The sequence below is a fragment of the Notechis scutatus genome, chromosome Z (assembly GCF_049901735.1).
Source record: "Notechis scutatus isolate UNSWTSFEM ecotype Mainland chromosome Z, rNotScu1.2, whole genome shotgun sequence".
Taxonomy (NCBI): domain Eukaryota; kingdom Metazoa; phylum Chordata; class Lepidosauria; order Squamata; family Elapidae; genus Notechis; species Notechis scutatus.
Window position 1 is genome coordinate 124,481,171 of NC_142025.1, and position 21,239 is coordinate 124,502,409.

Genomic DNA, 21,239 nt, shown 5'->3' on the forward strand with positions numbered 1-21,239 from the left:
CCATATATTAGACTTTGTGGTTTAGTGACTTCTGATAAACCATAGTATCAAACAATACTAGACTATGAGTTGGGATTAAGACACTTAAAATTAAATTATCCTTAGCTAGGACAAGATGCCAGGTTTAGAGAGAATCCTATTTTTCAAAAGATGCTCAGTTCAACCTGTTAGAATAATAGACTAGAGGGAGGGAAATAGCTTGGCCCAAAGCAGTATGACTTTGGCAGCAAACCAAGAACTGGTTCGCTCCACATCTCAAATTTCTCTTTGTGAAGCCTGAAATCCAGGATGTAAACTGAGCCCAGTTAAACAATTTCACAGAGATTTCAACTTTACCTCCAAAGTAAGAGGTCCATCTAAATTTTCAGATCTGTGAGTCTAAGGGTAGACAACTAGAAGATGTTTGTTTCTGTGATTAATTTATATTCCACCTTTCTTCATCAGCATCCAAGTGGCATCAGTAGTAACCTTCCCTTCAGATTTATCCTTCCAAAAATTATGTAGGGTATCTTGGTCTCAGATGTTGCTTTGCTCATCACAGGACATATTTACTTACAATTAACTGGATAATCATGGGTGATCATTTCAGGATTCATCCAGTATTTGGATCATAAACCAATCATATGTCTTGGAGAAGCAAATATGTGGTTGTCTAGTTTATGGTTTAACATAGCCAATATCTAAGCCAGAGTCAGTATGTTTTGGCAGAGAGGATATTTAAACCTGAATTTCTAGTCTCATCACTATTCTAAACTAGACTGCATAAATTTACATCTCTCAGTGTGTTTGTGTCAAATGTTTGTGTGATGTCAAGAAAGAAAGCAGAATCAAAATTAAAATCCACACCAACACCACCCAAAAAAATGTTTCTAAAAAATCTGGTCCAAAGGAAAGCCACTCTTAAAGAGCTGCAAAGTTTTCTTTTGCTTTCCCTCATAGGCCAGTCTTCGTACAATCTATTGCTAACTTCCCCCTCATCTTTTTCTTATTGTTTTGTTAAAGTGCATCTCGAAATGTTGGTTCCTTCACCCCTTGCTACTCTCTTCTTGTTTTCTACACTTATATCAATTACACTTCTATCACAGCACCGTAACCACTGAGACACACTGTTGGAGAGGCCAAGAAGTTGAGAAGGTACTTTGAAGGGGGGGGCGGGTCTTGAAGATGAGGGCTTGGGGAAGGAGGGGTGGGTAGGTGGGATAGAAAGTCATGAGTCTTGTGGTGGGAGGTGCTACAATGGGTGATGGTACTTCATTATAGTGAAGAGGGCTGTTCGGAATTGGGAAATCTTGTTGATACACAATATTGCCATCCTGCCCTACAGCCCCGTCCTCCGTTCACTGGCCCGCCTTCGTCCCAACATGACCTTAGAGGATGGGGTCCCTCGTGCTGTGCAGGAATGGGAACACAGCAGCAATTTTGAACGCATGATCTTCTATGAAATGGCAGAAAAGTAAGAATTGGCTCCAACTCTCCCTTTGAGTATCCCCCGGGGTCCCTCAATATATGCAATGTGTACCTAGTGTGGGTTTAAGATGGTTGACCCCCTACTTAATTTTCTTCATCTCCATCCTTCCCTAGGTTCATGGAGTTTGAAGCCGAAGAAGAACAGCAAATCCAAAAGATGAAACTCTTGGCCACCTGTTCCCAGTTCCAAAACCCAGTCCCCAAACCCACCAAGCCACCAATGTCCCCTGTCCCTGAGTCTGGACAACAGCAAGGTACTGTCTACCCCAGGGATATCAAACTCAAGGCCCGGGAGCCAGATCCGGCCCACGGGGTACTTAGATCTGGCCTGGGGGCCACCCTGGAAACAGCAAAGGACCAGCCTGTGGTACTTCTGCCAGCGAAATCGGCCTCTCCCGAGCTCCATTTTCAGCTGCTATGGCCTCCTGCAACCCTCTGCCAGTGAAAACGGAGCTCGGGAGGGCCACTCCTGAGTTCCATTTTCACTGGCAAAGGGTTGCAGGAGGCCATGGCAGCCTAAAACGGAGCTTGGGATTTGTTTTCATGGACAGAGCACTCGGGCCACGACAGGTGCCCCTGACAGGAGTGACGTTGAGCTGCCCCCCCAAGATCATGCAGCTGGAGTTTGACAACCCTGGTCTACTCCCTATCACCTGATGTTTGAACAAATGGTTTGCTCACCCCAGGAAAGCCACTCGGACAATTATCCAAAGTCAACAACAGGCATGATGGGAAAATTAGGGCCCTGTTTGCAGCAAGATTCTTTTATTGCCCTATGAGGTAGGTCCATGTTTGTAGTTTGACTGATTTGGGATTATGGATAATCCTCAATTTATAGTCACATAGCCGCCATTCTAAATTATAACAGACCCCCCCAAGGTACTCATGACCCAATCCCAAAATTGAAATGGCTGAATCCCCTCCCCCCATGATCCTGTGATTGCATTTTGGGCACCTGGCAGCCAGATCACATTTGTGGCCGTTTGTCACATCCTGCAGTCATGTGAAAAATTTACATTTTATGCTGAAAGCCTGTGCTGACTTCCAGTTTTTGGCAAAAACAGCCCAGAACAAACAATCGGTTCACTTTACAACCATCGTACTCACTTAACAACTGCCACAAAAAAGGTAGTAAAAGCAGATCCAGTTACATAGTGACCTGTTTTACAAACATCCTGACTTACAACTCTAATGGGCAGGCTCCATTATGGTTGTAAATTGAGAATTATCTGTTGTATGTGTGAATCCAAGCAATGTCATTGGTTAAAAAACATGGATTTATGAACAAACTACAGACAGACCTTGACTTACAAACATTAGTGACCATTCGAAATTACAACAGCACTGTATAAAAACTGAGTTACAGTTTTCACTTATGACCCAGTGGTGGGATTCAATTTTTTTTTACTACCAATTCTGTGGGTGTGGCTTGGTGGGTGTGGCTTGGTTAATATGGCAGGGGAAGGATACTGCAAAATCCCCATTACCCCCCTCGTCCCACTAACCTGCTTTCCAGCTCTGTTCTCCTGTGCAGGGCAACAAAAGAAGACCCAGCCGGTCAGCTGGGACTCGGGAGGCAGAGAATAGATGGGGGCGGGGCCAGTCAGAGGTGGTATTTGCTGGTTCTCTGAACTACTCAACATTTCTGCTACCGTTTCTCCAGAACTGGTCAGAACCTGCTGAATAACACCTCTGGTTATGACCGTTGCAGCATCTCTATGGTCACATGATCAAAATTCAGATGCTTGGCAACTGACTCATATTTATGATGGTTGCAGCATCTCAGAGGTCATGTGATCATCCTCTTTTGCAACCTACTGACAAGCAAAGTCAACAGGGAAGCCAGATTCACTTAACAACCATATTACTAACTTAACAACTGCAGTGATTCACTTAACAACTGGTGGCAAAAACGGTCATAAATAGGGGCAACACACAACAGCTGTCTTGCTTAGGCTCAATTGGATGTAATTTGAAGACTACCTATGCATGTGGATTGTAAACCTGCCAGTTGTAACAAAAGCAAAAGCTTTTTTTAAAAAAACAAACAAAAGCTAACATAAACCATGGTTTATTACCAAGTCCAAGCAATAGGTCTCCAAATAACCACTAGGTGGGGACGTTTTCCATATCGTATTGCTGGTGACTGGAAATTACCCAGATTGTTGTAGCTGAGAGATGGTAGCTTTATTGGGCCCACCCATCAATTATTTTTCTAGCAGGCAATGTTTAAGTCATGTTGTATCTGAGCTGAAAAGAAGGGTAGGACTCCAGTGCATATATAGAAGCCATGAGGACTAGCAGCATTGTTTCAGGGCTGCTGACTACATAATTTAAGGCTAAGTGCACAAAACCATCAAATAAGAACCAAGCCTTAGTCTCGATGCTTTCTTGGATATGTGTTTATAGTGCTCCACTCTGCAGTCCTGGGGGGAAAATAATGTTTCTCTAAATGATGTGTTTGGGATAAAAAGTGTGCTCAACAGCCTCCTTTCCAACTCACTTCTCTTTTAATACCATACAAGGAATCTGAAATAACCCCTGATTCTGAGCTGCAGCACTATGCAAAAAATTCCAGAGATTTAATAAATGCTATCGCTGAAGTACGACAGCAACTAGCATGTATTACACCAAAAGTCATTTTGCCGATGGAACAGATTGTGTGTGCATGGGGAAATTTTGTATAGTTGCTTCCATCGATCTGAGTTATGGCCAAGCACTAGGTAGGGACTCTCGTTGTTAGAATCCTTGGTCCTGTGTGTCTCGGCTTCCCAAACCTGCTCAGATATGACACCTGTTCAGATATGTACAATTGTTAGTACAAAGCCAGACCTCTCTTTGCCCAGTCTTCTCCAACCCGATGCTCTCTGGATATACTGGGACTGCAACTCCCAGAATTCTCAGCGAGAATTGGGAATTCCTGCCATATTCAGATGCCACCCATAAGTGAAAAACAATTTAGGATTTACCTGGGCAGAAACCAATTGGATAAATTCTTGACCTTATCCAATTATTGAAGCGTCAGTGATTCTTTCCATTGGCTGATCGAAATGAAGAAAAAGGACAATTCAGGCAGTAGCTTTGAAAACTGCAGAAAAGTCTCACATCTTCTCCTCAGCTAACATCTAGTTGCTCCCTGGGCCACCTACCAGAAATCATAGGTCCGGAATGGGACAATTTACCACAGTGAACTTGCCACGGCCAACTCACCGCGGGACAATTCAACAGGTACAAAAATTAAATTAATTTCAACGGAACCTTGACCAATAAGAATAAAACAAAGAAAGTCAATCCAGAAATACAAGCGTTACAATAATTTTAATGAAAATGTGGTCCTCAATAATAAAAGTAACTGAATGAAACAATTAATAGTGTTGAATTATTCAAAACTAAGTTATCCCACTATGAGCTGGCCATTACAAGTTGGCCATGGCGAGATGTCCTAGACCCTTGTTGGTCAACTTTAGTGGACCATATCGTTCTATTCCAGGGATGTCAAACTCAATTTCGTTGAGGGTCGCATCAGAGTTGTGTTTGACCTCAGGGAGCCGGGTGGGTGTGGCTGGGGTGGGTGCGGCCAGCTCGACATCACTCATGCCAAGGGGGGATGCCAGTGGTGGCCCGAGTGCTCTGCCATTGAAAATGGGCTCCCAAACTCCATTTTCAGCTGCAATGGCCTCCTGAAACCCTCTGCCAGTGAAAATGTAGCTCAGGAGGGCCATGTGTGGCCCTCCTGTGCTCCATTTTCACTGACAGAGGCACCACGGGCCAGTCCTTTGCTGTTTCCAGAGCAGCCCCACGGGCCAAATCTAAGCACCCCACAGGCTGGATCCGGCCCCTGGGCCTTGAGTTTGGCACCCCTATTCTATTCTATGCCTGTGGGATTTTCTTCAGAATTGACTCCCCAATCCCTCTTTCCCCAAAAAGTGTACATCCCCAAGAAATCAGCTTCCAAGAGCCGGCAGCCTCGACGACGCCAGAGGCGCCCGCCCAGTACTTCTAACCCAGGAGCACCCAGGGAGATCCCTGCTGAGGCTGTGCACCAGTATGCAGAGATCATGGAAGGCCTGAACCCCAGCTGGGAAGAAGAAGAAGCCGAGAAGAAAGAACACGGGATATGCCAAGACACCCAGGACCAGGAGGAAGGGATGTTCCCAGACCCTGGCCTGCTTCAGTATATTGATCAGTTGTGTGAAGATGAAGAATTTGTTTGCAAGGTAACAAAGAATGGTCCAATGGCAGGGAGACTTGTTCTTCTGTAGTATATTATTCTGCATCATTTTGTGGCTTCTCTCCCTTGAGAAATCACAGTATTCACAAATGGAAAGGAATAGACCATTGGATCACATCAGATCAGCTCTGTTTAACCAAGCTACTTTTGCTCACTGTGTCACGAGACAAGTCTTATGGCAAGCAGCTATCCATCTCTTAGACTTACATACTTCTTTATAGTGCTTTACAGCCCTCTCAAAGCGGTTTACGGAGTCAGCATATGGCCCCCAACAATCTGGGTCCTCATTTTACCCACCTCAGAAGGATGGAAGGCTGAGTCAAGCTTGAGCCTGATGAGATCAGTCTGCCAAATTGCACGCAGCTGGCTATCAGCAGAAGTAGCCTGCAGTACTGCACTCTAACCACTGCTCCACCAAGGCTCTTACCAACCCATTTTGCTTCTCCATATGAGTCTTAACCCCATTTGAGAAATGTTCCTCCAATTAAGGCCAAATACTTGTTCTAGGACTCTGGAGAGCTAAAGGGGATGGAAGAATGACCCACTGAGGTCATCAGAAGGGAAGAAGCTGAAATATTCAGGGTTTATTTTGTGGTGAAGGGCGGTGCAGGTTATTTTAAAGGGAAATATGTACTCTGAGCTTGGTTGTTTTCTTACAGATATTTCATTACCCAAAGTAAGTAACATCATCTGTGCACCAACAGCGCTGATAATGTTCCTTAGTTTGGTAATGAAATGTCTGCAAGAAAACAACCAAGCTCATAGATCACCAAGGATCCTTTCAACCCTCTGCTACAAATATTCTCATTTAATTGGAAATATGCATGTGAAACCTAGCCAAGGAGCTGTACCAATGTACCAATTTGATCTCAAAATCCATCCCACCCAAATTCAATGACTTATTGAATTTTCCAGCATCGAGATCTTGAGGAATTCCAGGGACCTAAAAATGTGCTTTGAAGACCTGTATCTGCCTGCAGGCTATATAAACTGCACTCCTCCTTTACTTTTATATCCTCTTATCCATTATGCTCCTCTCACTCTTGATTTCCCATAGTGGTTTCAATTACAGGTAGCCTTACAATAGTTCATTTAGTGACCATTCAAAATTACAATGGCACGGTTTATGACCATGTTTCCACAGTTACGACCTTTGCAGCATCCCCACGATCATGTGATCCAAATTCAGATGCTTGGCAAGTGCCTCATATTTATGGTCATTGCTCTGTCGATCATGAGATCCCTTTCTGCAATGTTCTGAACAAGCAGTCAACGGGGAAACTAGATTCCCTTAATAACCAGTTTATTAACTTATCAACTGCACTGATTCACTTAAAAACCATGGCAAGAGTTTTTGGGGCAAAACTCACTGAACAAATGTGTCACTTAACAACAGAAATGTTCAGCTCAATCATGGTCAAAAGTCAAGGACTACTTTGTATTATGCTAGTTTTATTAAACTAACAGAGTTTCAGTCTCTTCTGCCAGCCAATTTCTCACTTTTTGTTGCTGCTTGTTATTGTGAATGTAATTGTGTTCATACCAGTGAGTTTGACTGCAAGGGGATTGGATGCCTTTTGTGATTAACCTACACATAGCCTGTTTTGCCATTCTCTTTTCTTCTCTCTGGCAGGTGGAAGCTGTTATCCATCCCCAATTTATGGTGGACTTACTGTCTCCAGAGAAAACCCAAGATCCCTTGGACCTGGTAGAAGAGTTAGCAGAGGAGTTAAACCTGACACCTAGCCAGGTAATACAAGGAAATGAAATTTGAACAGGGGTGGTAGAATTGCAATCCTGCAATGGGGAGGGCATCCGGAATAGGATTGGAAGCAACGGTGCCATTCCACAATTTTAGATCTTGGACAGAAGCTACTAAGGATCTTTTTGGGTGTTCCTGGAGTTTAAGTGCCATTTTAATTCAAAAAGTAACATTCATTTTAAAGTGAGAATAATAAAAAGACTGTCTGTAATTAGGTGCATCTAGGTACATCCTCTCCAGCTGTCCAGAACGACAAAATTAAAAGAAAAAAAAATGAAATGGTAAGGAATTTGTGAAACCCAGCTGTGGCATGCCTATCACTCAGATATTGACAATACTTGTGACTCTCCAAGTGTTAATTTGGAGGTGGGTGTGTTCTCGGCTATGGATACCCAGTTATTATTCCAATAAAACCAGTGCATGGGAATCACTCCTGTATCAGAGTTTGAGCATATTTGTAGTTCAGACAGAATTGGGTACAGAAATTGAATTTCCTAGATCAGTTCAGACAAAATTGGGTACAGAAATTGAATTTCCTAGTTCAGTACAGACAGAATTGGGTACAGAAATTGAATTTCCTAGATCAGTTCAGACAGAATTGGGTACAGAAATTGAATTTCCTAGATCAGTACAGACAGAATTGGGTACAGAAATTGAATTTCCTAGATCAGTACAGACAGAATTGGGTACAGAAATTGAATTTCCTAGATCAGTACAGACAGAATTGGGTACAGAAATTGAATTTCCTAGATCAGTTCAGACAGAATTAGGTACAGAAATTGAATTTCCTAGATCAGTTCAGACAGAATTAGGTACAGAAATTGAACTTCCCAGATCAGTTCAGACATAATTGGGTACAGATATTGAATTTCCTATTGAGGCGCCCTAGTTCAAACTGATATCAATCAGAATAGAAGTGGAAGGGACCTTGGAGGTCTTCTAATCCAACCCCCTGCTCAAGTAAGAGACCCTATGCAATTTGAGAAAAATGGTTGTCCAGTTTCTTCTTAAAAACCTCCAGTGATGAAGCACCCACAACTTCTGAAGGCACCCTGTTAATTGTTCTGCCAGAAAATTTATCCTTATTTCTAGGTTGAATCTCTCCTTGATCAGTTTCCATCCATTGTTCCTTGTCTGGCCTTTGGGTGCTTTGGCAAATAGGTTGACTCCATCTTTTCTGTGACAGCCCCTCAAATATTGGAACACTGCTATCAAGTCACCCCCTGGTCCTTCTCTTCACTAGACTAGCTATATCTAATTCTCGCAATTCATCATCTTCTTTTAACGACCTCATAATCTCTTGTAGGATGGAGTCCGGACAGCTGAATGTAGCTGAGTATTTACTGGCCGGATGCCCTTCCTGTTGCCAATGTGGAGCTTTGTTCAGCAGATATATTCTCATTGTGCCCAGAGAGAGAAACATCTGCCTCCACCTAGGATCGAACCCACAGCCTCCTGATTGAGGCCAGAGTTCCACCTCTAGGCCACCACACCAATTCTTGCAACTGTTCTTCATATATTTTAGCCTACATGCCCCTAATCATTCTTGTTGCTCTTCTCTGTACTCTTTTCAGAGTCTTGACATCTTTTGTATACAGCAGTGACCAAATCTGGATGCAGTATTCTAGGTGTGGCCTTATAAGGCTTTATAGAGCAGTACTAGTTCCTCATGTGATCTTGATTGAATCCCTCTGTCTCTTTCTATCTTCAGTTAACTGAGAAGAGACTTCTGGCACTATCTGAAGAGGAAAGAGATCCTTCTGTCTATCCTACTTCCCATTCTGATTCCACTCCATCACAATCTGAGGAAGAAGATGAGGTCAGTGGTAACGGCAAAGGAGAAGACATGTTGCGACAGGCTTTAAAAAAGTCTTCCACAAACAAGGGCATCAGAGCTAGTCAATTAGAGTTGGCCACCTCCATTGTCAGCTCTCCACTGATTTCTAATGCACAACAAAAGCTGGGAGACAGAGAGTTTTTTCCAAAGACTGTCAGAGCAAGTTTATCTCCTCATGAATATTGCGGTTATGACTCTCAGGAGGGGAATTTGCTATCCACCTTGAAGAATCCAGAGGAAAGAGACATGCAGAAATTCCAGGAAAAAGATCTAACTATGAATAATAGGAATGAAACCCCAACTCAGACCCAATGGGCCTTTCCAAGCATAAAAGGAAACAGCACCCTTGGTAGTCATCTATCATCACTAAGAGATAGCAGAACAAGGCCAGAAATTGTAAGACTTGTCTCTTCTGGTCATTCAAAGCAAGGTATCATCCAGGAACAAAAGAAGAAGGATCAAGTAGAATCTCCTAAGTCTACAGATAAAGGCAGCTATGGAGTCATAGCACCCATAAAGAATGGAATTCAGATAATCTGGAATAACATAAAACCAACCCAGGATAGTAACCAAAAAGGACAAGTGAAAACAGTATTGGCAGCACAAGTGTCTCCTTCAAAACAGGCTGAGCCTAATAAACAAGATAACATGATGTTAGCAGGGAACCACAAGTGGGAAAAGCCCCTAACGTTGAGTTTGGGTGGATGTAGAGAATTGAATGAACAGGTCATAAATCCACCTCAGATTCAGGAAGATGTGGGATTTGAAAGTCCCATTAGTAAAGCAGAGCTCAACTATCAGGAAAGGAAAATGAGATCTTATCAGGACACTCAAAGAAAAGTCAACGGCCAGGAAGTCGTTCAGTTTGAACGTGATAAACAAGAGAATTGCCAAGGAGCCGTAGGCAAAGATCAATTCCAAATCCAAGGGCTTCAGAAATCTAACGTTACCTCAGTTCAGTTTGAAAATGTAAACCCTTGTGGTCGAAGCATAGCAAGTCAAGACAGAGTAACACCAGCTCTTTCAGGAATTGGTCACAAACTTGTCAGCCAAGGAGCTAAGATCCCATCTCAGAGAAAGTCCCACACTAATGTAAAGCAAATGAAGACCGTGTCTCTAAAAAACAAAAGCCAAGCGAGAAGCATAAGGTTTCCTGTCGATAACTTAGCACTGCAAAAAAAGTCGAGTTGTGTTAGACAAGAGGGCCAACCATCAACTGAACTAGCTGTGTTGGAAACTCATCAAGAGACTAGTTTAAAAGCAAGTGTCGAGCTGGGTAGAAAAAATATGCAGCCATTTTGTTCAGGTGGTTCTAGTGAGGGAGGAAAGCTTGAAGACCAGCTACCAGATGGAGATTCTGAGCACCTGCCATATTTCACCTTTTCTGGGCATGAGCCACCATCTTTGATTGTCCAGAGCAGCCTTGAAAAACTCCAGGAGTCTCAGGGACTATTCTCAGATCAGGATAAGGTCACTCCACAGGCAGAAAAGCTTTCAAATGATGAATTCCTAAAACCCACTTTGGATCCTTCCAGTTATATCTCTATGAGCAAGGCTGATGGAGAGAACAGTGTTCCCCATGGAGATCCTCCTGTACCTACTAGTGTGTTTCCACCACTCCTTAGCTTTCAGGGCAACAGCAGCCATGGAAACACTGGATTCAACCCTACACTTCTAAGTAGTGAATCCAAAGTCTACTGGGAGCCAGTAACTCCAGAGAAAGAAATGAGTAACTGGAATCAGGTAGGAGGTGATCTGCTCAAGAGAGTCACTATGATGAATGTGGTGCTTTCAGACCTCCCTGGAGGAACCATGGAAAGTGTTCTCAAAGACGAAAAGGAAGAGGAGGAGGAAGAGGATGAAGAGCTGTCCAGTTTCTCTTCACTACTCGCCTCCAAGCTCAACTTCTCTCCCGACAGTGACCACTTGCTTCTCACCATGGAACAAGGGGACACCCTGACTTTTTCACCCATGGATCTTGCAAAGCAAGTTAAGCCAAGGCATTGCTCCAAGGGTCAGTCATCTCAGAATGCCAGCCCTTTTGCAAACACAAACTTGGAAGTTAACTCATCTGTCCACCGTTATCACAAAAGAAAGAGCAACACCACTGGGACTCGGAGGAGCAAGCGTCTTCGCAACCAGTAACTGGTCCTCTTTTCCTAAGTGGGTTGGAATCAGCAATCCCAGGAAAGTCCTTTTTTTTTTTTTTGAAACCCTGCACAGATAAGTGTCATCTTCATTCACCTGAGATTCCAGAATCCCATCATTGTTCAAAATACGACCAGTGAAAAGGTTTTTTTGTTTTTGTATCTTTCTAAAAAGCGCTTCTTTTAAGAAGGACATCTTCCACCACCCATCCACCCCAATTGTTCATGCTTCTTAGTAAATTAAAAAATTTTTTTTTTAAAATCCTTCGTCTGTCTCTGCAGAAAGGAACCAGAAGCTGTCTAATGTCTGCTAATTTCAGAGAGTGTTAAAAAAATTGCTTTTTTCTTCCTACGTCCATCTCGAACTGAACTTGGGTGAACTGTGAATGAAAGAAAAAGCCCAACCAAAAATGAGAGAATGATTCCTGCCAAGTTGGAGAATGCCCAGCTTAAGCAATAATGCTAATTTCATAAACTACTAGAAATACAGATAAGGTAGAAAAGAGAAAAATAACAACTGTGCAGCACAATTAAGAGAAACTCATGTTTTTGTCGCTTTCAAATTTATGGAATGGGAAAGGGGGTTTTATAATTTGAGAAAGAATGAGGTTTCTGCTTAGGTTTTTTAGTAAAGCAGACTTTCAAAAAACTCAGCATTTCTAAGTGCTGTGGCTGGGGATAAGAGGAGAACTGGTTGGGGATGGTGGGTATCACAGTTATACGCACATGGAGGAAAGCTAGATGAATGAAAGTGGTTTTATGGCTTCCGGGAATGGAACATTTGTGTTGGTCTGGGCATTAAAAAGCGAACAAACAAACCAGTCCTTGAATAATAGGGGACATTTCAAGAAAAAGTAAATATGGTATTTTCCAATAATCCCAAACTCTTGTCTACTTCTTATCTACCATGGCTATATTTCAATGAAGCATCAATCTCTTATTCTTAGCACAACTGAAGTGACCAGGAAGGTGGGGCCAAAAAAAAAAGGAAGAGTGAGGTTTTTCCCTTCCCAATAAGTGAATTTTGAACAATGCTATACAGGTAGTTCTTGACTTACAACAGTTCGTTTAGTGACCGTTTGAAGTTTCAATGGCATGGGGAAAAATTACCATATTTCACACTTAGGACCGCTGTAACATCTCCATGCTCACATGATCAAAATTCAGATGCTTTGAGTGATTCACACTTATGACGGTTGCAGTGTACCGAGGTCACGCTATCCCATTTTGTGATCTTCTGACCAGCCAAAGTCAACGGGGAAGCCTGATTCACAGAACAACCTGTGTTACTAAGTTAAAAAAACCTGTAGTGATTCACTCAACCACTGTGGTCGTAAAATGGGGCAAAATTCACTTAATCATCTCACTTAACAACCCTTGTTACTAATTCTAACAACTGTAATGAGACACTTAACAACGTTGGCAAGAAATGGGGCAAAACTCACTTAACAAATGTCTCGCTTAGCAACAGAAGTTATGGCCTCAATTGTGGTCGTAAGTCGAGGACTACCCGTAAATGCCATATCCCCACTGATTGGATAGTAGGGATACTTTGCAATATTTAATCTCCTTTTGCAACCTCAAGTAGGATGAAAAATTAATACGGCAAACAGTTGTCTCTGCATCGATGCCTTTAAAAAAATTAATAAAAAGTCCAGGAACCCTTATTTGTTTTAAAATGTAATACATATATATATACATACATACATATATATACATACATATATATACATATATATATACATACATACATATATATATATATATATATATATATATATATATATATATATATATATATATATATATATATATATATATATATATTATATTAGATATAGATATTTATCTTATATATAAAATAGCACTTTCTTATATTTTACAAAACAGAAGATGAAACCCCCAAAAACAATGCTATCTCATCCTTCGGTTCATCCTTCCTCTTGGCGAAAACAAAAACGAAACTCAACAACGTAAAATAAAGGATAGGATTAAATCCTAGCCCCTTTCCTCGCCCCAAAACAAAACTTTAAAGTAAACCCAGAAGCCCCAATCCCCAAAAAACTGCGGCTGTGATTTCCCCATTTTCGTTGGCCCTGAGATGGGGAGGGGGAGAATCTTGGCCCCAGTCCGCCTAACCTCACCCTGACAGCAGGGACCAAGCAAGGAATGGGGGTCTCTGTGGTGGCCAAAGGTGTGTGGCATGGCTGTGTGTGTGGGGGGGGGGCTGTTCTCACGGTGGTTGGATACACATGGCTTAATAGGCAGGGGAGGGGCTTCAGTCACCCTTGCTTTTGGGGGAAATGGCAGAGACACCATTAGCGTAAGTGGATGCTTGGGCAGGCTTGGGCAGAGCGCAGGCTGCAGGGGGACGCAGGTACGTGCTGAACAGACGGGCATAGTCAGGGTGATGGAGAGAGAAGTCCTGGAATTGACCTGGTTACAGAAAAGAGGAAAACAAATTACGTCGTTATAAAAAGGGACTCCAAAGATGGCATCACAGAAGGTAAGTTCCTCTTGAACCAAGCATGACTTTAGATCAGTGAGTGGCTGGCCAGTGCGCACACTTATACGTGCATGCACACCAGTGGTGGTATGCTACCGGTTTGGCCCGGTTCTGCAGAGTCGGTAGCGACAATGAGCAGTGGCAAACGAACCGGTTCTCTTTGCCACCCTACTGTTGGGCCCACCAGCCTGCTCGGGCTCTGATACTCACCTTTATCCTCTGCTTCTGAAGTATAGCTGCTTTGCGTGGCACACCACGCGGCAGCTGCTGAAGCAACCGGGAGAATTCATGCTTGCAGGAAGTGAATTGGAATGCCTTCGCGCCTGTGCAAACGCCTTTGTGCCTGCACAAAATGCGTGTTTAGCACCTGTGGCGCACACAAAGTGTGTGCGCTCACACAAACTGTGTGCGCGCACACAAAGTGCACCGACTAAGCCATGCCCACTGAACTGGTGATAAAAATTTTTGAATCCCACCACTGGTGCACACCCCCCACTTGTGCTACAGTTGCTGCGAGAGCAATGCAGGCCCTGGTGTCATTGCAAGTGCAATGCGGGTACTACCGTTGCCATAAGTACTGCGCGGGTGCTCGCGGCCCTATTTGCGTGCACCCATGTGTGCATAAAGCCATCTGCCTCCCCCATTGGCCACCAATTCAAAAAGATTGGAGAGCTTTGCTTTAGATGACCACAAGAATGCCCCAGAGGTGTTATTCCAAAAGGCAACATTCTTGGGTTTTTCTTCTTTGAAAACATTTTGCTCCTCATCCAAGAAGCTTCCTCAGTTTTAACTGACTGGTGGGGAATGGAAGGATTTATATTCTTTGCAGTCATCTGGTCCTTAGGTCTCATTGAGGCCACTTGTGGGGCTATCTGTGCCCTCAAGGTCAGCTGAATCAGAGTTCAAATATGTGCAAGACAGGAAATAGGTGGTGTCGTATACTGTTAAGAGACGGATGTTCAATTTTAACATAGATGGCTTCTTTAACCCCTCTTTCAAATCGGTGGTCTTCTCTGTCCAGAATTTCAAAGAAAAAACCCAAGAAAGTCCAGTTGTCTTTTGGAAAAACACCTTTGGGACAATCATGACTTGGATGATTAAGAATCTCTAAAGACATCTGAGCACGAGAATGCTCTGTAGCAGGGGTCGCCAACCTTTTGGACTTCAGGGACCACCAAACTCATAATTTTAAATCCTGCGGACCAGAGACCCTGGGAAAATCCCCAAAAAAATCTGCAGGAAAATTTCCCACCCCGTTTTCCTACCGATTGATCATTCCTTATTTGGGATTGCAGGATACCATCTCCAGCTCCGTTCTCAGTGGGAGAGAGAGAGACTTTTGGCTTCATGCAAGGAAAGCAGCAAAAGCAGCAGTAGTCTTTCTTTCTCTCCCCCAAAATCTGCCAGAAATAAGTCTTTGTGGGACTTGTCAGGCCAGCATAGTCTCTTGGAGCAGGATGCCTTGCAGGGTCCCAAAGACTCATTTCTGGTGGAGTTTGGGGGAGAGAAAGAAAGACTTTTGCTGCTTTCCTTGCATGCAGCCAAAAGCAAAAGAAAGAAGCGGAAAGAAGCAGACTGGTGGCCAGGCAAGGGCATGAGGCACGTTCCCCCCCTCCGCCCTTTCCCCCTCTCCTCACTACCTCATGTTGTTTGCAATGCATGCAATGCAAGCCTTGTGTTCCCGCAGACCATGTGGGCAGGGCAGCCTTGTGTTCCCACACAGCCTGGATTAATTGCTTGTGGGGTAAGTGCTTTGGGGGTGACATTTCTCTGCGGACCACCAAAATTTTCTCACGGACCACCAGTGGTCCCTGGCCCACTGGTTGGCGACCACTGCTCTGTAGTTTCTATCATAAGTGGCTTGTCATTGTGCTGTTTTTCTAGGATGTGTTTTTGACTTCCTAGCCTAGAAATTATTCTGCGGTTTTCCCTTCCAAGGACCAAGGGTTTTTTCCCCCCCAAGATCAGCCCAGATCACTTATGGGTTGACCCAGGCAAAGATGACATTCATGCTGATTGCCTGGGTAGCTTTTTATAGTAACAATACAGAAGTGGGTTTGCCATTTGCTTTCTTCCAGGGTGTTTTTCAGACTTCCCAGCCTAGCCTACAGCCCTGAGACATGCGAGCAGCTGTCTATCCAACAACTAGCCAGGTGTAACTTGGCTCTGCCGTTTTTCTAGATCAGCCAAACTCAATTAGATTCTGCTCCTTTAGGCCCCAAGCCAATTGGGTGGCTTTGGGCCAGTTCCTCTCTCTCAGTCCTTTGAAGAAAGCAATGGCAAACCATTCCCAAAAATGTTGCCAAGAAAACCGCAGGGTTGCTTGGAAGCAACATAATAATTACCACCTTCTATAATAGGGGGGCTCATATGCCAGTTCCCCTCTTTCTTGGATACCTTCCTTATTGATTCCATGATTAGAGGAACAGGCAATATTGCCAGTTTATCTTCCTATACAACCTGGAGTTCCAACATCATATTAAAAGGGCATCTTGAAATGTCCCGCATCACAGTTTGATTATAATGCAAATAATTCTATTTGTAATTTCCCAATCAAAAGGATTAAAAATTATGCATAATATCTGTAGAAATCTGAAACATAATTTGCATCGTGTCAAAGGTTTTTTTTTTTTTTTACTTTATCTACCGATACTGCCAAAACATCTCTTTTATGTTTTATCAGTATAGGGAACTAACATGTTAACTAGAACTCTAAATATTATCTCATGGTTGACAGCTTTTCAGGAGAAGATTGGGCTGGATGAATTACTGAGGGAACTACTTTCTGTGTTTTTTTGTAAGAAAAAATATATTAAAATGTTAACATCTCATGTGGGATATAGAATATACAGATGTGCAAAAATTTAATAATAGCTTACACTTTCAGATTCTTCAATCTTTTGGGTGATTGTTAAGGGTATTGAAAGACAAAGCAGACATACTAGGCTTAAATGAGGCTAAACAAGTGCATTTCTGCCTACATTTCCTTCCATACTGCAACTCAGATAACTACTGTATAAATGGAAGAGTTCCGGTTTAAACCTAGGAACATGATCTTGGAGGTCTCCACGACCTACAGAAACAAGGTTTGGTGTGGGACATATGGCGGAAACCTTCTTATCCAAATTATGCTCCCCTCACGGTGCTTCCATATCATATCAGTGGCCAGAATATAATAGCTTTCCTCTTTCTCATCTCCCCATATCCTTTTGTCCATCTGTTTCTCTCTTCCATGACTCACTGCATGGATTTTGAATATCCTTTGGATGACCTACTACTGTACATATCTAGGTATTTCCTTCCCATCTTGTTATTTCTTCCCCCTGCCCCATCTCACCAAAGTTAAGCCCATCCTGGCTGTGGTCCTCGGTGCAAAGTCGGCTATAGAGTTCAGCTCCGTCCACAACTGGAGTGCCCAGCAGGAGGCGCAAAATGGCACAGAATCCATCTTGGTGCAGATAAGAGGTTCCTGTCTTGGCCTCCACCTCTGAGAATAGCTGGTTGACAGAAAAGGTGCCAATCAATACATGACTATAAATCACATTAGCACTGTACTGTAATCTATATATAAAAGCGAAATACCATTTTCATCATCACAAAATCTCCAGAACCATAAAGCCTACAAACTTGAAATTTGGCACATATGTTCTTCTTGGCTTCTAGGTGCTCACTAAGAAAGGATTTTTCGAAATGATCATCAGAACATTAGTATTTCCTAAATTATTAACACACTCTGATACAAAGAGTTCTACTTCCTCTCCCATCTGAAAAGAAATCTGTTCCAAATGCAAAACATAAGCAGAGGAGTTTCAGTTTCAGAGAACCAAGCAGCTTTAGTACAGAACATTTGAGCTAAGCCACACCCAGGCTCCTTGCTGCCTCCTCCTTGCTCACACAGCAAATACTGTTTCAGTTTCCAAACAGCCTTCAACTCTGTTACACACTGACAGGACGCTAGCCACATGAATATCGATGGATGTTGGTAGGCAAAGGAACAAATCCCCCCCCTTATTCCCCCCCACAAAACTAAGCCCAATCACATAGTTTTGTAGCAAAGCACAGGCATAGAGCTAGTTCAACATAAAGAAGACTTTGACAAAGAAATGAAATTCATACACGTTTCACAAAATCTATTGAGCTCTGACGTTCACAGCTCCACCTTCTTTAAATCTACAGTCCCTACTGATCTTTTGATGTCCACTATGTCTTCTACTCTTTAGGTTCTGTATCTACCAACTTGCCCCCTTCCATTCTTTTGACCTTCTCACTGAGAAAATATTCTGGATGTCGGGCTTCACTTGCCACCCAGAACTGGAACCATTCCAAGAAATTCACAAGAATCCAGCACAGGTAGCCCTCAACAGTTCAAAGTTATAACAGCATTGAAATGAAGTGACTTATGACCATTTTTCACATGACCATTGTAGCATCTCCGTGCTCATGTGATTAAAATCATGTGATTAAAACTGACTCATATTTATGATGGTTGCAGTCTCCTGGGATCACGTGAAGGTCCCTTTTGCGACCTTCTGAAAAGCAAGTTCAATGGGGAAGCCAGATTCATGTAACAACTGTTACTAGATTAACAACTGCAGTGACTCACTTAACAACGGTGGCAAGAAAGGTTGTAAAATGGAGCAAAACTCACTTAACAATTGTCTCACTTAGCCACATAAATTTTGGGCTCAGTTGCGGTCATAGGTTGAAGACTATCTGTAATTTCTGATGAGCGATATTTATAAAGTTAGCAACCCACGAGGCAAAAATTTCTAGGGACTGCTGTGTTTGAAGAACAAGCTCTATTTAGAGAAACAAAATTCAAACCCATCTATATTTTTTCCTTTCTGCCCCTCCCTTTGGCACAGAAGAGTGGGGAGTGGGGAGAATTGCAATGGACAATTTTGCTATCAGTTGAAGTTCACTGTAGTTCACTGTGAGAACTTTCTCCTGCACATGAGAGAAAGATCTTGAATTGAGCTTAACTTTTGAAAAAATTATGGGCAGATCCAGTGGTGCGATTCATTTTTTTACTACCGGTTGCGTGGGTGTGGCTTGGTGGGCATGGTAGGGGAAGGACACTGTAAAAGCTCCAGTCAGAGGTGGTATTTGCTGGTTCTACAAACTACTCAAAATTTCTGCTACCAGTTCTCCAGAACTGGTCAGAACCTGCCGAATACCATCTCTGGACAGATCCCTGTAATTTTCTTAATAGCCAAATGAAAGTGGCTTAATGTCTATGTCCTCAGTCATCCAGGTCATGGTTATCCCAAAGGTCCTTTTTTAAAGAGGCAACTGGACTTTCTGGTTTTTCTTTGAAAATGTTTCTCTTCTCGTCCAAGAAGCTTTGAATACGTTTTGCTTCTTATCCTCGGACCTTTAAAGAAAAAACAGAAAGTCCAGTTGTCTTTTGAAAAAGCACCTTTGAGACATGAAAGTGGATTGCTACTGTCTTTTTTTTTTTTTTTTTTTTGGAGGGGGGTGTTGTTTTCCCCCCCTCAACTTCCCAGAGTATCCCTGGCATATTCTGTTGCTCCCTGCCCAAGAACTAAGTCAATGTTTCTCAACCATTGCATCTTGAAGATGCGAAGATTTCAACTTCCAGAATTCGCCAGCCAGCAGGGATCCAAGTCCTTCTTAAAACATCTCACCTGGCCTTCTGAAAGCTCATTTCCTCTTCCCATCAAAGCTAATCAGAACCATTACCTCAAAAGCCCGATGTGTCAGTTGCTGTGGGTCATGTTCTCCCCATAGAGATTCCAGGGCTAAAGACACTTCCCGGGCATCCATGTTTCCATTGGAATCCTGGGGATCAAAGCAGGAAGTATGACGGAGTTGCTTAAGTGCAGAGAAGAAGGCAAAGGGAAAGAATGAAGAAAGCCACTCTTGATTATGCACGTAGCACAGATAGTCCTCGACTTACAACAGTTCCTTTAGTGACCATTCGAAGTTCCAAGTTGTGAGTTGTAAGTTCCAAGGTGAGTTGTGACCATTTTTTTAGTTTAGTTTAGTTTACTTTACTTTATTGTCATTGCACTTCATACAACGAAATCAGACACCATCTTCAGTGCACATCATGACCATGACCATGAAAATAAGCACAAACACACATCCTTCACACTCCACACATTGAACCGAAAACCCCCAACACTGCACTATACAGCAGAATTCAAAAGAGCTACTGCCCTGGGATAGAAGCTGTGTTTCAGCCTATTTGTCCTTGTTTTTATTATTCTGTACCGTCTGCCGGATGGTAATAGTTCAAAAAAAGGGTGCTCAGGAAGAGATGGATCTTTGAGAATGTTTTGAACTTTCTTAAGGCAGCGGGGGCTATAAATGGGAGAGGACAACCAATGATCTTCTGGGAATGACGTTAACCCTCTGGAGTGCTTTCCTATCTGCCCCTGTGCAATTGGCAAACCATACAGAGGTGCAGCGGTAGAAGGTCACCAGCAGTTTTTCATTCAGTTGTTGTTTTCTGAGAAGTCTCAGGTAGTATAATCTCTGCTTTTGACCAGGGCTGCAATGTGAGCACCCCAGGTCAGGTCCTCTTTTAGGGTACACCCAGAAACTGAAAACTGGCCACTTTTCACACTTATGTCCATCACAGCATCCCCATAGTCACTTGATTTACATTCTGAGGCATGACAATTGGCTCCTATTTATGACAATTACAGTGGCCCAGGGTCACATGATCCCCCTTTATGACCTTCTGACAAGCAAACTCAATGGGGGGAAACCGAATTCACTTAATAACTGTGTTACTAACTGAACAACTGCAGCGATTCACAACCACGGTGGCAAGCCAGGCCATAAAATGGGGCAAACTCAAAACTTAACCCACAGAAATGTTGATCTCTATTGTGGTCGTAAGTCAAGGACTACTCGTACTCCTCTTCCTATTCTAGCTTACCTGCTGGAAATAGATGCAGATCTCTTCCACAGCTTTAGGACTGGCCAGTCCCAGCCAGTGGGCAAACTCATTTGGTCCCACCTGCCCCGAAGTGCCGACAGGAAGCGCATCCAAGTTGTATTTGATCCCCTCCGTTAGGTATCTGTGGATTGAGATAATTGCAAAGATGAAAAGGAGTGAGGCCAGGGAAGTTTGTCAGACCGCTTAGCAGCAGCAGCCACAAGAGGTCTCTGTCGGGTGCAAAAAAACCAGGAGCTGGGATAGTGTTCAAAAATACTATGAGTTTATTTCACGCTACATGAATTTGACCCACTAATGGTCAAGGCAAATTGGCACTAGTTAAGAAGTCAATGGAATTCACACCAGGGCTGGACTTAGG

The 21,239-nt window shown here is 43.0% G+C and overlaps 2 protein-coding genes across 2 annotated transcripts in view; one reads left to right on the forward strand and one right to left on the reverse strand.

Moving 5' to 3' along the window:
* The first annotated feature begins 572 nt into the window (after window positions 1-572).
* NUTM1 (NUT midline carcinoma family member 1) lies at window positions 573-11,589 on the forward strand. Its single transcript, XM_087947244.1, has 6 exons — window positions 573-576; window positions 1,261-1,453; window positions 1,582-1,721; window positions 5,395-5,684; window positions 7,332-7,448; window positions 9,172-11,589. The coding sequence occupies exons 1-6, from the start codon at window positions 573-575 to the stop codon at window positions 11,440-11,442; spliced, it is 3,015 nt and encodes a 1,004-aa protein (XP_087803370.1). The 3' UTR covers window positions 11,443-11,589.
* Window positions 11,590-12,336: 747 nt separating this feature from the next.
* LPCAT4 (lysophosphatidylcholine acyltransferase 4) overlaps window positions 12,337-21,239 on the reverse strand; it is a 41,404-nt gene continuing 32,501 nt past the window's right edge. The window contains 4 exon segments of the mRNA XM_026688364.2: window positions 12,337-13,880; window positions 17,288-17,447; window positions 19,654-19,752; window positions 20,861-21,002. Of these exon segments, the coding sequence (XP_026544149.2) occupies window positions 13,723-13,880; window positions 17,288-17,447; window positions 19,654-19,752; window positions 20,861-21,002 (559 nt within the window). The 3' untranslated portion in view covers window positions 12,337-13,722.

Bases quoted from the DNA above. Each gene is read 5' to 3' on its own strand.
- NUTM1 (XM_087947244.1), top strand. The intron at 1,454-1,581 runs GTAAGAATTGGC...ATCCTTCCCTAG, and splicing joins TTCTATGAAATGGCAGAAAA to GTTCATGGAGTTTGAAGCCG. The intron at 7,449-9,171 runs GTAATACAAGGA...TTCTATCTTCAG, and splicing joins TAAACCTGACACCTAGCCAG to TTAACTGAGAAGAGACTTCT.